General features: G+C 40.4%; 1 protein-coding gene across 2 annotated transcripts in view; it reads left to right on the forward strand.

The window, feature by feature from the left end:
* Positions 1-14,186, forward strand: part of SREK1 (splicing regulatory glutamic acid and lysine rich protein 1) — a 40,366-nt gene extending 26,180 nt beyond the window's left edge. For both annotated transcript variants that reach the window (XM_048504690.1, XM_048504691.1), the window contains 5 exons: positions 3,917-4,036; positions 4,302-4,892; positions 7,066-7,161; positions 11,013-11,145; positions 12,081-14,186. In XM_048504690.1, coding sequence (XP_048360647.1) covers positions 3,917-4,036; positions 4,302-4,892; positions 7,066-7,161; positions 11,013-11,145; positions 12,081-12,230 — 1,090 coding nt within the window. In that variant the 3' untranslated portion in view covers positions 12,231-14,186. The remainder of the gene's footprint in view (positions 1-3,916; positions 4,037-4,301; positions 4,893-7,065; positions 7,162-11,012; positions 11,146-12,080) is intronic.
* Positions 14,187-15,601: the final 1,415 nt, after the last annotated feature.

Here is a 15,601-nt window from a genome sequence, read left to right on the forward strand (position 1 = left end):
TCTAGTAAGCCTCTCCAGTTTTGATCCTCCCATAGGCACAGGGAAATCGTCATTTCAATATAATTGTCCACATGATTGTCTGCCGTTTATTGTCTCCTCATGGTAGTGGGCTTGATCAGTCCAGTCCCTTGGTCCCTTTGCCAAAAGTCTCCCTCTCAAGGGATTTCAATCCTGACTTCCTTCCCAGGCAGAATGGAGAATAAGATCAGTACAGATGTCTGCTGGCCATTCATATTATCTCTACTTGAGAGCCCAGCACAGGCAGTAGGCAAGAACTAAGAAAGAAAAGGGATTGTTCTTGAGCTAGAGTGATAGAACTGAGTACTTCTTCAGACATGGAAAACGAGGCCAGAAGAGAAAGTGGCTGGAAATAAGGCTGATTGATGTGTCCCCAAACACGGGAGGTTGCGGAAACGTATACTTGAATAGGAACTGGAGTGAGTGCTTATACAATTGAACTGGGAATTCTAGAAAGGTTAGAAATGCCCCCCACTTAAATTAGATGTACCTTTTAAAAATTGCAATGTGTTTTCAGTAAGCATACCTTAAAGAGTGGTTTTTTGCACACTGCCAGGGACTGACAGAAGCTGAAATAAATTTCAGCAAACTAATACTTATCAAAAACTAGAGGAATTCAATTGTAGGGCAAGAAAGTTTAGGCCACATTGCTGTTTTATTCTGTTGACTGTGAATTTTAATGTGGAGATTATTAATGATTTTGAAAAAGACCAGAAAAATAAAAGTTTGAAGCAAATGGGTCTGTTCATAAAAAATTTGCAGCTACCTTGGTATACTGGAATAATAAAAACGAAAGCAGAACATCTACAGAATTAAGATAGAATCTTTACTTTCATGTTCATATGTCAGGATGGGATTGTGAGAGGTTTACAAGTCCAAACAGGATGCTTTGTTCTATCATTGCTATTTAAGTGAAGCAGAAAAGTATAGAAATGGCAGAGGGGACAAGATGTAATGTAAGAGTGTGAGTTGGTCAATGTTACCCTTGTTTCTCATTTTATCCAGGAGAAATAAGTATATGTGATGAACTCCTAGGACCAGGTTGTGTTTTCATGTAAATATAAATACATACATAATTACATACTTACATATTCATTTGGATAGGTGGGTAGTTGGGGGTAATGTAGCGTGGGTTATTAAACTTTTGACAATGCAAAATAAAAACAAAACAATTAGATTTGGGTTGTCAGTTAAAATGATTTAATAATTTTTATTCTGCTATAGACTCATTTTATTTAACAAACTTTTTTTCTTCAGTACTAGGCTTCATTTATTTAGGTTTTTTTCTTGTTAAATATTTAAAACAAATGCACTCCATTGTTTTACAAGTATTTCCTTTCTGGTGAAAAAATAGGTGATTAGAATTAAATGTATGGGTTATTGTTCCAGATTCCAGCAAAGGTGTGTTTAATGCCTGTTGTACAAATAGCAAGAGAAACTTTAGGAAAGCGTCTATCTTTGCTACCTCAGCTGCTTCCTTCCAGACTGGTTTAAATGTGATGTTTAAGCAGGCTTTATCCATCTAGTTTTTCACATTTTGCTGCTATGCTTGCTGGACACCAGCACAGCATTTCAGACTATGGATCTCTGTCATGAATATGCAAGATAACATGTTCTTGGCTGATAGTATCATGTTGAAAATTAACAGGTCCAGAACTGTTAATAAAGAAGCTCAGTGGTACCTGGTGTTCCTATTCTTTAGTTCATGTCCAGCAGCTGAAGTGTAATAAAAAAGGGAGAACTCAACAGATCTTCTAGAAATAGTAAAGTATAGAATAGTAGCACAGATTTCTTAATGTTGGGAACTGAATAAACCACTGACACAGCTCTTGCTGAAAGAAGTGTAGTAGGTGTGCAGTAAAAAATACAAAACAAAATGTTTATTCGTTGCTAGAGTTATATTGCGAGTGACCCCCTTCACCTTTTCAATTCACTGAGGCAGGATAACCACTGTCTGACCAGGCTTGTAAGATTTCCTCAGCCCTGTAACTTTCCCTGAAGTTTTCCCTGAAAGGTAGTCTGTTTTTAATATAATAATATAATATAATAAATATAATATAATACAATACAATACAATATAAAGGGAAATTCAAATAAACCTGAATAAAAGATTTATTTAACGGAGAGGTGATGGGAATAGGAGATAAATGACTTGGAGGGAGGGAAAGAAAGAAAGAAAGATATAGCCAGGAGAACTAAGTATATATACAAGAGAGCTTTGACTTAAATATCAGTTTTTGGTATTCAGGCACAGACTTCTTGATCCTTATTCAGTTTCAGTTTGCATAGATGTTATTGAGATGTTGCTTAGATGGTACAGTTACACAAGAAGTTCTGGCTTAAGGATATCAAACGCTGGGTGTAACACAGGCCAGGTACTTCATCAGAGTACCCTCATATAGGCTTCCCACAGTTAGAATCCTAAACTTAAACAAAAATACACTCTTGAGGAAAACAAAGGAAAACCTAGTACATCAAACTGATCCCAGGAATTCTTTTTCCCTCTCTGGAACATCTGTTCCTCCCTGGTTATATATATGGCCACCTCAGCTTGGGCCCCTAAATAACCTTCCACCAGTTCTCTCAGTCTGTGTATAATTTGCTCTCAGTCAGCTCAGGCTGATACCAGTAGAACCAGTCATACACATTGAACTGCTCTCATCAGAGAGGTTATGTTTGGCACAGTAAAGGCAGATAGTTGTTCACTTATAGACATTCAGATCCAAAAGCCTCTCAGATTGTTTTCATCAGGGAGTTATCCTCCTCCCTCTGTCACCAAGTTTTTAAACCAATCAAAGTGCAGGATACCACATCCAATCAGGTTGCCTCCCTGTTCCTAAGACATTTTCTTTTTCACTCTAAATCTAAACACTCTGGTCTACAGGCAGACCTGCACCTTTCAAACTGACATATCTTGTGTCACATCTGTCACATACATTACTATGGCACCACAGTAAGATTAGTGTAATATGTGGGCCATTAGTTGTTGCGAAGGGCATACTTCCTTAAAGTTGAGTTGTTTTTCTATGGGTTTTGTAGAAGTAGTAACATGTTTTTTGCAATTGGTAACTTAATTGTTTAAGTTCTCCAGATAGTTTTATATTGCTGTGTCCAGTACTAAATTTGATACATCCTCCACCTATGTACCAAAGTTTCCTAATTGAAGATTAAATTAGAGACTGTCCCTATGTATATCTTCAGGACAGTTAATAAAGAAGGTCAGTGGCAATCTTTTGTCAAAGATTAACAAAATTTATCCCAGCATAAATTTTTGTGAATCCGATGGATCTGATGAAGGGCTTGCAAAAGGTTCTGCTAGAATATATTTTGTTGGTCTTTAAGGTGCCTTTATTTTACTGCAACAGACTAACATGGCTATCTGTGTGGCAGTATTATTAATAATTGCTAAAGTCAATCATGAAGATATTGATACTTCTGAAGTAACTGCACGTGGCTACCATATGGCAAATTTATAATGAACCTCATTTCAGTATGGTTACATATCTACATATTTAATGTTGACTGCCATTTTGCAAACCTGTTTGGAAATTCAGGGCAGAAGAGGGGCTGAAATTCAGTTTCCTTGGAACCTCTGTATACTCATTTTTTCATTGATATGATTGAAAGGTATCCTTTTGGCCTGTATTTTACAACTAATAAACTACATTTCTGTCAGCTTGTTCCTATTCTCAAATAACTTTTTTTCAGCTTCATCACTGCTTGACTCTTACAGCCTGATTTTGTGTTACATTTTTAGTTATTAATCATTCAAATTTTTCCCCATTCAAAAATTGGGGCAAGTTCTTTGGGCTACCAAGTGCACATTATAAAATGTCTTTTATGAATTTATAAATATTTAATTCATATAATTTGTATTATCTACTCTTACATGCTATAGGACTAGATCCCGTGACAGATCACGCTCAAGTCAGAAGGAGAGGCGCCGCTCCAGAACCCCGACCAGAAAGCGTTCAAAATCTAAAGAACGACGAAGATCCAGAAGCCGTTCCCGTTCTCGGTGAGGTTCTTGTAGTTATGCTGCTGGTATAGGCACTTGATGATATCAGACAAATCCTGAGTAGGATAAAATCCTACTGAATAGAAAATCAAAATTGTGGTTTACTTGTAATCCAGGCAGGGTTTTATTTTCACCCTTTCTTGAAAAAATAGATCTCATTTCAGGTGAGGGCAGCAATTCTACAGATTCCCTTCCTTTGGTGCTTGATTAAATTATAGTGGACACTGGGTGAGTTCACAGATTAACAAATGCTTTCTGTTTGCAGAGAGAAGAAGAAAGAGAAGGAGAAAATGAGAGAAAAGGAAAAGATCAGAGAGAAAGACCGAGATAAGGAAAAAGAGAAGGATCGGGAGAGGGACAAAGACAAAGAAAGAAGCAGAGACAAGGATAGGAGCAGAGATCGAGAGCGAGACAAGGAAAAAACCAAAGATAGAGACAAGGACCGTGCAAAAGAGAAAGACAAGGATAGAGAGAAGGAAAAGGACAGGGTTAGAGAGAAGGAACGGGAAAAAGACAAGGAGAAAGTTTTAGCTGCAGAAAAAGACAAGCTAGAGGACCTCGAAAAAGAAGGTGGAAAAGATAAAGAGAGGGAGATGGAAAAAGACAAAGACAAGGAGAAAGATGGCAGTGAACAAGTAAAAGAAAAAGAGGAGGAAAAAGGAAAGGCTCAGGAGAAAGACAAAGTTGAGGGGAAAATCAGTGAAAAAGAGAAGGATAAGGAGGGAGAGAAGGAGAAAGAGAAGACAAGAGAAAAGGAGAGGGAAAGAGAGAGAGATGACAGAAGAAAGAAGGAGAAGAGATCAAAGACCCCTCCCAGAAGCTATAGTTCATCAAGAAGGTCACGCAGTTCCAGCAGGTCTGACTTTTCCCCCTATAATTTAATGTCTCGTTTCGTTGATTGGTTGGTTTTATTTCTGAAAGCTAGGGATCACTTTCCTGTTTTGGTTTGTTTCTGAGCCCAGTGGGTAGTTTTTTACCTTCTGGGAATGGTCATAGAACTTAAAACATAGAATTTTGCCATTCTCACCAGCTTTATTTTTGGGAGGGGTAGGGGAACAGATGAGGGACAACTACTAGGCCAGTTCATGGCCAAATCCCTAGGGAGATCCAGGCTTTTGTATAGACTGTTTGAGCCAGCCCTAAGGGAGCTGGTAGGCCCCATAACATTGTTTTGGGACTTATATCTGAATTGTGCATGTGAAAGGAGGGAGGGAGGGGTGGCATGCAAGGGAGGGAAGGAAGGGGAGGGGGTCCAGCATCTGGACATGGACCACCCACTCTTGTGGAGAGAGGGGAGGGGGAAGGGAGGGATGGCATACAAGGGAGGGGAAGGAGGGAGGAAGTTATCCAGTAGACACTTGGGCACCATCTACTGCTTCATATAGACTTTACCTATGTGCAGGTGCAGCCCAGTCACTACTGAGGCAGCTGCATGGCTGCTACGGGTGTGAGTTAGCCCCTGATATTGCTTGCCAGACCACAACACTTTTTTTGTATCGAATGTTGACAAGTGGCCTTTCACATAATCTGCCTTCGCACACCGTTTCATAAGGTATCGATACTGATTATCAGGAGAGAAGATCTCTTGGGGAATGTTTATAGTCAATTTTTCCTTCTCTCCACCTTCACTATTCTGATGACCATGTATAGTCATCTTGTTTCAGGTCCCGTGATCTTGACTCCCACAGATCTTCTGGAGATTTGTACTAACTCATGTCTTTTCTCATGGCTCAGACATTTTTCCTTTTTGTCCCAAAATGGGGGGCTGAGGATGGCACTTCCCAGTCATTGGGGTAGAGATTATCCAGGGACTTCCAATGGGTGGTCTTCTCCAGGACTGTCTTCTTTGTTTTCAGCCCACACTCATTCCCCCCTCCCCAGCAAAAAAATGAATGAAATTTGCTACATAAGTTCATTTCAACCTGCCAGCCTTACATTTTTATTTGTTGGGAATTTTTCTGTCTTCTCAAGATGAAAACCATGCAAATGGCAAAATTATTGCCTGTTGCATGATATAAAATTGCATTCTCTGTTTGCATATTCTGTGGCTTGTTGGTCTAAAAAACAGTTTTGAGCTTTAACACTAGTTACCTAAAGATTGCAAAACTCCATAGGCTTAAAAAATTATCTGTCAGAAGAGGTTTGAAAGTGTGTGCGTGCGTGCGTGCGTGCGTGCGTGGTGCGTGTGTGTGTGTCCCTCCCATGAGATTCTCAAAAGATGTTAAGCCCAGTCTACCTGATCTATTGGGTTTGAATTGATTTTATGTTGGAACACTGCATAAAATTTTGGCGTGATCTTCCTCTACTTTGGCTCCTACCATCTGTGTCTGTTGAGAGTTATTGTGCAGGAATTGATAATGTTTTTTGGAAACTCACTGCATTAATTTTTAATAAATGGCCCCGTCATGCAATTTTCTGTACTGAAAACAGTCTAGTTAATTTCAACCATCACCTGTTTCTCACCAGGTGAATCCTTAAAGCAAATTTACTAGTCTCTCATGATTTTCCATCTTTTTAAAGAACGAGCAGTGTTTAACTCTGCTGGCTAATAGATCCTGGAGCTAAAACTCCTAATGCATAGAACACAGTGGTCACAATCTGATTAATTGCAGCCTAAGTTATTCAGTGTTAGACAAAAATTAGTGCAATTTTAGTATATTATTGCTATCACCTAATTGAAAACACTTAGCTTCCTCCTGATATTTAGGGTAACTGCAACAGAAAGTTCTTAAAAGTCATCACAATGGTGTTCTTTGTTCATGAAGAACCATGGCAATAATACCTACAAATAGCTTTTTTCTTCTCTTTTGGAATTGGCTCCTTTTCAAAATGTATCCTTGGCTATAAGTATCCCTGGCTATAATGCTGTTGTACACATCTGGTGTAGCACAGAAGATGATTCAGACACACAGTGGACTAGGTCATTGCTATTCACTACTTGGGTTAGACAAATAGTTACAAGTATTATTTTCCTTGTGAAATAATCAAATGTGATTGGGTTTGGTTAACCTTTACTGAAATTTCTTCAGGGACAGACGAAAGAGGAAAAGCCGAAGTCCCTCAAAGTCTCCAAGACCATCCAAAGCCACGAAAAGGAAATCTTCACGGTCACCATCTCCAAGGAGGTAGCTGTCCTTCATATATAAATCTAGTTCTCAAACTGCACAGACACACAAGATCGTTACAGTATATAAGACTCCGTCTACCTTCATGATACCCATTTGACTAGTACGAATATGGTGACAATATAAAGAGAAATAGAAAACATGAGAACTGATATATGAGGTAGCCAAGGGTTCCGTCCTTTTCCCTGTTCTGCCATATATTTATGTGAGACCATTTAGTGAAGTTGGTCATGGCTTTGGAGTTGGGCATTGTTGCTCCCACCTGGAAGCAACTGTCTTAGTTCCTGGCCATTTCTTCAATGCCATGGCCAGGTGAATAAGGAAGGAGACCAAGCTAACGCTGAATCCAGGTAAGATGGAAATGAGACTGGTTCATTGAAAGCCACTGAGAGCCAGTGTGGTGCAGTAGTTAAAAGGGGTAGAACCTAGTCTGGAGAACCAGATCTGATTCTGCACATGAAGCCTGCTGGATGACCTTGGACTAGTCGCAGTTCTCTCACAAATCAACCCCATTTACCTCACTAAGTGCCTGTTTTAGGGAGAGGAAGGGAAAGGAGTTTGTAAGCCCCTTTGAGTCTCCTTAAAAGGAGAAAAGCAGGATATAAAAACTGATTCCTCTTTTGGAAGAAGTGACCTTGCCAGCTCTGAGTGGAATTCCTCTTGGGGAAGTAGGCTGTGGGAAGAGCACTGCAAATGGAGAAACAAAGTCCAGGCTGTTACCAAGAGAACTTTCTCTCAGTTGCAATTGGCTTGCAGATATTTATTTACTTATTGAAGCATTTAGTTTCCACCTTTCCTTTTGGTCTAAGGGGGCTTACAATAGTGGTTAAAACATCCCCAACTAAAACCAAAGATAAAATAGCAAACCCCAAATAGTGCCCACTCTTGCACTTAAGTCAATCCAGCCAAACCGATGCATTCGCCTGCACTATTTATTATCTTGCAACAGGCATACTTTATTTCTAATCTGCTTTTCTCAATGATACTGAAGGCACACTGCAAAAATCAAAACAGTGCAATAGAATCAGTTTTACGTAAATAGTGTAACAAGGTTGGATTACAGAATCTGAAAAATTGCAGTTAAAGTTGTATGAGAAATGACATAGAAATACAAAGGCTGAATTAGAACTTAGTAAAATGCAGTAGTATCAATCGAGACCAACATAAGGTAAATACAATACAACGGATAAAATGTATAAAACTGAAAATATATATCGAGAAGAATCTACCGGCAGAAGAAAATTAGGAACACAAAAAGATATAGGGACATAAATGGAATGGGATAAAACCATCAATATCGAAAGGAAACATGGCATAAGAGAGCAGTAAAATTGGCAGATAAACGGCCATAATTATAAGATCACAGTGCTCTTTACTAGTATTCATTAAACCCGTTTTATAGCACAGACCATCCTGTAATGTACTTGAAGTACCGCTTCACAAAACCTGACACCACCATACGTTATATTAAGGTTGGTATCTTTAAGCAGTAGAGAAATATAAAATTGACCTGTGTGACCTGGGAATCTAGGCAGCAGTGGTCAAATAAAACTAGTTTTTAGTTTTTAGTACTAACATTGCAGAAACACATGTTCTATTGTTTCTGTGTTCCACAAGAACATTGTCTCTCCCAGTAAGGAGTTTTCCTTATAGTCCCCATCAGCTTTTTTGCTACTAGCAGAGTATAGGATTACCCCAGATATATAAAGCAGGAAAGCTGCTCAGGTTTAATGACTGTCATGCTCCATGAATTAAACTTGGATATTTTGGCAAATGCCATGATTTTGTGTTTTCTGATCATTGTAATTTGTCCTCAGTACAGTACAATGCTAGAGCCTTTAAGGCCAGTAGGCGTTCCTAAAAGGATTACTACATCGTTTGCATGAAGCAGGATAGAAATGAGTCTTCCAGAAAATATTGGGGATGAAAGTTCAAGTTATGAAGATGGCCCACGATGTTGTTAATGTAGAAGTGGGGCCAATATACACCGTTCTTAACACCTTTCCCCATTTCAGTAACGCTGGAGGTTACATTAAACTTGGGAGCGAGTTTCCTTTATGCAACATGCATATTAGCTAGAGCAGGTGTTGGTCAAGTGAGGAGGCCTCCAGTTTTCCCCACAGTTTCGCTCAAGATACAGAATCAAAAGCTGCTTTAAAATCTATAAAGGCAGCATACAGGGAAGTTGTGCTGTGAGAGAGGTATGTTTTCTTGTTCCAGCCAGTCCTGGAATTTCCATTATAAATGTCTTGCATAGAGTTTGCGGATTATGTTGAGAAGGCTAATTGGTCTATAATTAGCTGGGTCATCATTCCTTTTCTTTTTGTGTATTGAGTCACTGATTACAAGCCTCCAATCATTGGCAGTGTGCCCATAGGTATCAACACAAGTAAAGAGTGAAGTGAGAATGGGGGGCCAAAAGTCCACATTGTTTTTAATGGCTGCTGTGGGAATTAGATCTTTCCCTGGGACCTTCCCTAGTTTTAGTTGGCCTACAAAATTCTTAATCTCTGTCCCCGTCACAGATGTCTGCATTGGTAAGTTTTCTATATTTTGGCTCGAATGTCCACTTTCATCAGAGGTGTCCTGATAGTATGTCTCCCAGATCCCTGGAAGAATATAGCAGTCCACCATAGTTTTGGGAACCATGGACCATTGTTTTGGGAACAACGATACACCCAAAGAGAACTGTGTCACTGGAACTGACTGCCTGAATAAGTTGTGACCAATTGTTTTTCAGAACATGATTCGTTTGTACTTTTAAAAATAGTTTTCCCTGGGTTTTTTTACAGTTTTTTTTTTACAAATAGAGCTTGTAGCTCAGGGGTTTTGGTGTAAGCTTTGAGTTGAGACCTGATAGTAGAAGCTGCCGAAGGATGATCAACAGTTACTTGTACATAGTAATGGTGGTACTTTGCTCCTCATCTGATAGCCAGGGAGGGAGGGAGCAAACCTACCGCTGGGAGTGGTGCACAACTTCCCTGGTGGATTTGCCTTCCCTGGAGCACACATGGCTTTTGCAGGCGTCCACGATAGTGGAATGTGGCACTGAGCACTGCAGCAGTGTCCTTGTGCCCCTGCCGGAATAGCAGTGGTGCTCCGGAAGTATGGCTGAAGGGAGGAGCCAACACTAGTCAGCTCCCACCTGGCTGTGGCTTCTGTTATGCCAGCAGCCAGAGCTTTGGCTGCCTTTTTGGTGGCGGAACTCCATTAAGTTCACTGGGGGCTTTCCTGCAGTGGGGAGGCTTTTTTGTGCTTTTTGCCTCCATGCTGTAGTCGACCCACGTGGTCAGCGCAAGAACGAGACGAGACGCGGAGATAACATCTGGTGGAGATCGCCAGCAGCGGGAGACCGGAGGTCCGTGCTCCTAGCGAGTCTCCCGCATGCCGGTTCCTGGCACCTTTTATTGTTATTCTATCGGGGGCGTGTAGGAGGGAGGACCGGGGGGAGTTCCGGGAGAGCGGGAGGCGGGAGGTCGGGAGATCATCATGTGATGCATGATCTCACCTGGCTACGTGCGGAAAGGAGCGTAAGCGTCTGAGCCTAATCCTCACCTGGGGGCAAGACCATTGTCTCTGCGCCCGGTGATTGAGCCAGACAGTTCATGACCCGTGACTCATGGGGGGATGAAGAGTGAGGGTGCGGTGCGACCGGCAAGGCCGTAGGTCCGTTGGCGTCCCAACGTTCTACCACGGTGCTGCTGGGTGGGCAGTGCATTACTACACATGCTGCCGGAAAGCCCCTTGGGAATGGCAGGATGGAGCTGCTGCTCTTTGGATAGGGCTGTGAGTGTCTTAAGCGACATACATATTTCTCATAAATAACATAATTATTCTCTTTTTAAAACCAGAAACAAGAAAGACAAAAAGCGAGAACGAGACTCAAGTAACGACAGAAGAGAGAGGGAGCGCTCTATATCCAAGAAGAAGAGCAGCAAAGACAAAGATGTTAAAGAAAAGTCTGAGAAAACCACAACGTTGAAGGTGAGAGCCACTGTGAGTGAGTGAGAGAGAGAGAGAGACCTCCCTCCCTCACTGGACACATGCAGTTTTTCACTGGCCCTCTGAGTGTTTTCTCCTGTTCTGCCCACCAAAAAAAGTTGCATGCTGTTATTCCAATGTCACAAAATGCCTTTATGGTGCTCAGCAGCTCTCTGAGAATCTTTGCCATTGCAGGCAGACTGGGGACTACTTAATTAAAACTTTTTTATGCAGCCTTCCCATGCAACCTGGGATCCCCAAGGTGACAAACAGTCAAAAACATAAAAACAATTTACATTTTTATATAGTTTTATAATTTTAAATATAAAAATTATGGATAGATTCTATATTTCAGGCTGTTAAAACTTTTGATGAGCTTATCCATCTTCAAGTACTGCAGGAGCAGCAGGAAGAGAGAGAGAGAGAGAGAGAGAGAGAGTGAGTGTGTGTGTGTGTGTGTGGAAGGGAAGGGAGAGGGATCTAGCTCATGGTCCCCTTCAGCAGCATGTGGTCTAGAGATTGGCTTTGCCTCTTCCTTTTTTGGGGGAGGGGGTTGTGTTGGGAAAGGGGCTACAATATTGATAAAGCTGCTATCACAGGTATATCGATATAAATGCAATTTTAAAGGGCTTTAACAAAGCCCTTTATCTTGTCACTATGAGTGTGATGAGATCTGTTCCTTTAAGAGGAGTTGATGGGTGGAGTTTAGAGAACCAGGAAAAGCTGCAGAGGCCCATTGAGACCAGCAAGCTAGCTTTGGGGGAAGCCCAGAATGGCAAGGAGACCTCTCCACAAGCCAACTGCTCACTGAAGAGCTCTGAGGTAAACGTTCTATGCATAATGGGCCTGTGTATAGTTTTTCCAGTATATCACTTGAGAGAGTTAATGCTTATACTCTCTCTCTCTTTATACTCACCATCCTTTATATTTTGGTATAGGATAAAGATCTGAGTAAAGAGAATCAGAATTCTGAAACTGTCAAAGCCGAGGAGGAGAATACAGAAGTAGCGGAAGAAGTCAATCTACAGCAGAACGGGAACTGTCAACCAAATGAAGAAAACCTCTCGGTTAAAACAGAGGACGTATAAAGTATTGACTGGACCTCTGACCCATCTGTGGAAGGAAATGCAAAGATTTTTCTGTCCCCACCCCAGTGTCCCAAATGAAGAGAAACAATACCGAGCAATCAAATCGGACACGTCCTGTTGTGCTACCAGTTCTTCCAGTTTTTCTGATGGGCTGGCAGTCTTTGAAGACAAGCGAGAAGCAGCAGTGACTAATATCATATGTTGTGACAAAAGCCAGTGGTTTCACATCTGGTCATTTGTAGGAGTTCTTGTGTTTCTATGGCGAGAAGATTGGCTGTCAGCTGTTACAAATAAGTGGAAGTCTGTAATCTGCTGGTGTTGCACTGGACGTTGATAAAATATTGGTAGCTTAATAAATTTCATGTTTCACTTTGTGGGTTTTTAAACCAAACTCCATGTGACCTGTTTTGATAACGTGCTTGAAAATGGTGCAGAAACACACATGCTTCCTTTATCGTTGTAAATGACAGTGCTGAACAGTTTTAATCTAACACCACAGTTTTACAGTTATTGTGTTCATGCCCACAAAAGCTAGCAGCGATTCTTTCCTTTTGTTGCTTGTGACTTTTTTCTTTTTTTATATTTTAAGAAACTTCTTTACAAATCGATCGAAAGTCTTTCTCTTACTAGTAGTCAGTCAATGCATGCTAATGTTCTGATTCTAGAAAGAACGGCCATTTTAATACTGGATTTCCATTCTTCCAGCTATAAGCACATCTGTGTAGTAATCTCTGAACAACTGGTTTTTGTTTTTTTGAACTGCAGTGCAGCGTGCTCAGCACATGCAGATAGGACAGATACCTGTGATGAAAAATAAATGTTTGCTTTCAAACTGAGACATGAGAGCACAAGCTGACGTTTTAGTGCCTTCTTTGAAACGCAGAGTCCTGATTTCAGGAAATGTGCGCTTTGTAATCCCGTCTTTCTTTGAATCCTTCTTGATTGTCTGGATCAGAATTTGAGAGGTCTGTCAGCCTTTTCAATCCTTGGGTTGGTTGGTCAGTAGTACGTTGATTTGTTTTAAGTGGGGAAAATGGCGCAGTGGAAATCAATGTTCAAGGGTACTTGTAAGATAGGCACAATTCAGTTGTTCTATACATTGCTGTACTGTATGCCGCTTCAGTATGCCAAGTCAGTGAGCTAAAGAGTTCTGAATAAAAGTATTTCATCTTACCTGGGCTGTGGATTGGAAAGAATATCTAACGTTACTGCCAAAGGTGCCCTTTGCATTTGTCGTAATTTGAACACCCCTAACATTTTTAATAATCTCTGGTACCCGTTGTTTAACAGGATGGGAATGGAACAGAGTCCATTTTGCTTGTTGGGAAACGTCCCTTCCGAGAACAGCACGTGGGTAGATGCAACCCTCTCGCTTTCATTTTTTGGAAGAGCGGTGTCAGAAAGACCCCAGCCTTACACGAAAATCAAGACCTGTATTTGAAAACAATATAATCACATTGCCTTACTTCACAGGAAATAATTATTTCAATCTTAACAAAGGCCAAGTAGCATAAATGACTTGTTTTCAATCTGTGATTTCCCAATTAAAATAGTTCTAGAAATGTAAACATTTTATGGTGAAAGGACAAATGAAAGTTGAGTGATAAGACAATAAAACCTAGGTTTATTGTGTCGCGGCTTTAATTGCCCCCTTTATTGTGATCTAAGGGTGTGTCCTCTTCCTCCTTTGGCCTTTATGTACATTAAAACTTTTGTGAATGCTTTACCATGTAAAGTAAGGACAGTCATTTTTGTGATGTTTAAGCCACATGCAGTTGGCTGGCAAACAGCTTATTCTGGTTATAGAGGAATGACAAATCTACGAAAGACTGTGAAAGATTGTGTCCTGGAACAGCAGCTGTCATATTTATGATGTGTAAGTAGAATAGAGCAAAGAATGTATACTTGTTATCTTTGGTACCATTTCACTAATAAAATTAAGTATTTTAGAGGGAAGATATTTTTGGTCACTTTTTAAAGGAACGTTTGAAGGTTGATGAGTGAAGGTTTTTATCAAGGCAGCTGGTAACAGCGTTCTGTATGAATGTGTTGGGTTTGCAGTGAAGCGTAGCCAGGTAGATTTTGAGTATTGACGGTATTATAGAAGGGAATCTGAGTGTTTAAAAAGCTGTACAATTTCAGCATAAAGTCATACTTCATGCATCTCAAATGTTCAGTGTTTCACACGTCATCCAAACAGGGTCTCTACCATTGCCCAGTAAGATAGACTGGTATTACTGCCACATGGTAATTATGGATTTGTGGCTGAAGTGAGTTTCGAACTAAAACTTTGCAGACCTCAGCCCAGTCATTTAACTCTAGGCTACATCAGCAATAAGGTGGGCAGTAAGTTTTTCCAGACAGTGTATGCAATCTACAAGGAACTTTTTCCCAGTCTGAATTACTAAACTGCAGAAAAATGTCTATGTAATCTTACTTCCCATTCAGAGAAGTTTGTGTAACGTTTTGAGCCCAGTCTGCATACAGTTTCCTCACGAATGTAATGCTTAGATACTTCAAGTTAGAAAAATCAATTTACTATTTGGCTTTTGTTTGCGAGTGTTTGGTATTCTTTTCTAACTTGTGTGACTTTTTATCCCTTCTCTCAACTGCATCAAAACACAATGCCTGTCTTTATTGTAGGACCTGCTAAAGGTTAACAATCCACACCACAGAGTAACCGTAGTGTACATCTATCTTAAAGTGGAGCCAGGTGGCAGATAGCGAAATTAAATCAATCTATTGGAAAGAGGAAGGTATGTTAATACTTTTTAACAATCCAAGTGTCAAGGTAAATAAGAAATTTATTGGATGGGCAACAGGGAAGGTGTTCTCTCACCCAGAAGGAAATACTGGCTGGCTTTCCACACACTTTTCAGAGATAACAAACATAAACATTCAGAAGCAATTCAAACTATATTAGGAGAAGCACATTGAAGATTGGTGCCCAGAGAGTGAAATGAAATAACTGGTGTGAGAAACATTTAGCAATATCTACAAAACCCACATTCTGCAGCTCTCCTTACCTCATATAGCATTATGTTTCCAGGATAGCTCAGGGACTACAATTCCTATCAGTTTTTTCTGTCAGCATGGCCAATCAATTGGGGCGGCTGGTAGGGCTGGGATGGGAATTGTAGTTCCTGAACATCTGGAGAGCCGCAGGTTCCCTACCCCTGTCATATAGGATCCAATTTTAGTTTAAGTAGATTTGCATATACTTGCAAATATTCAAAGGCAGTTTTTAATGTGCTTTTATCTGATTTCTGAATCAACTGGTTGCTTCAGCGTAGCACGGCCCTTTGTTCTGGTTACATTACATATATCCTGGGATCAGGTTGCCTTGCATTCTTTATACCAGAATGCCAAAT

The sequence above is a fragment of the Sphaerodactylus townsendi genome, linkage group LG07 (genome assembly GCF_021028975.2).
Source record: "Sphaerodactylus townsendi isolate TG3544 linkage group LG07, MPM_Stown_v2.3, whole genome shotgun sequence".
NCBI lineage: Eukaryota > Metazoa > Chordata > Lepidosauria > Squamata > Sphaerodactylidae > Sphaerodactylus > Sphaerodactylus townsendi.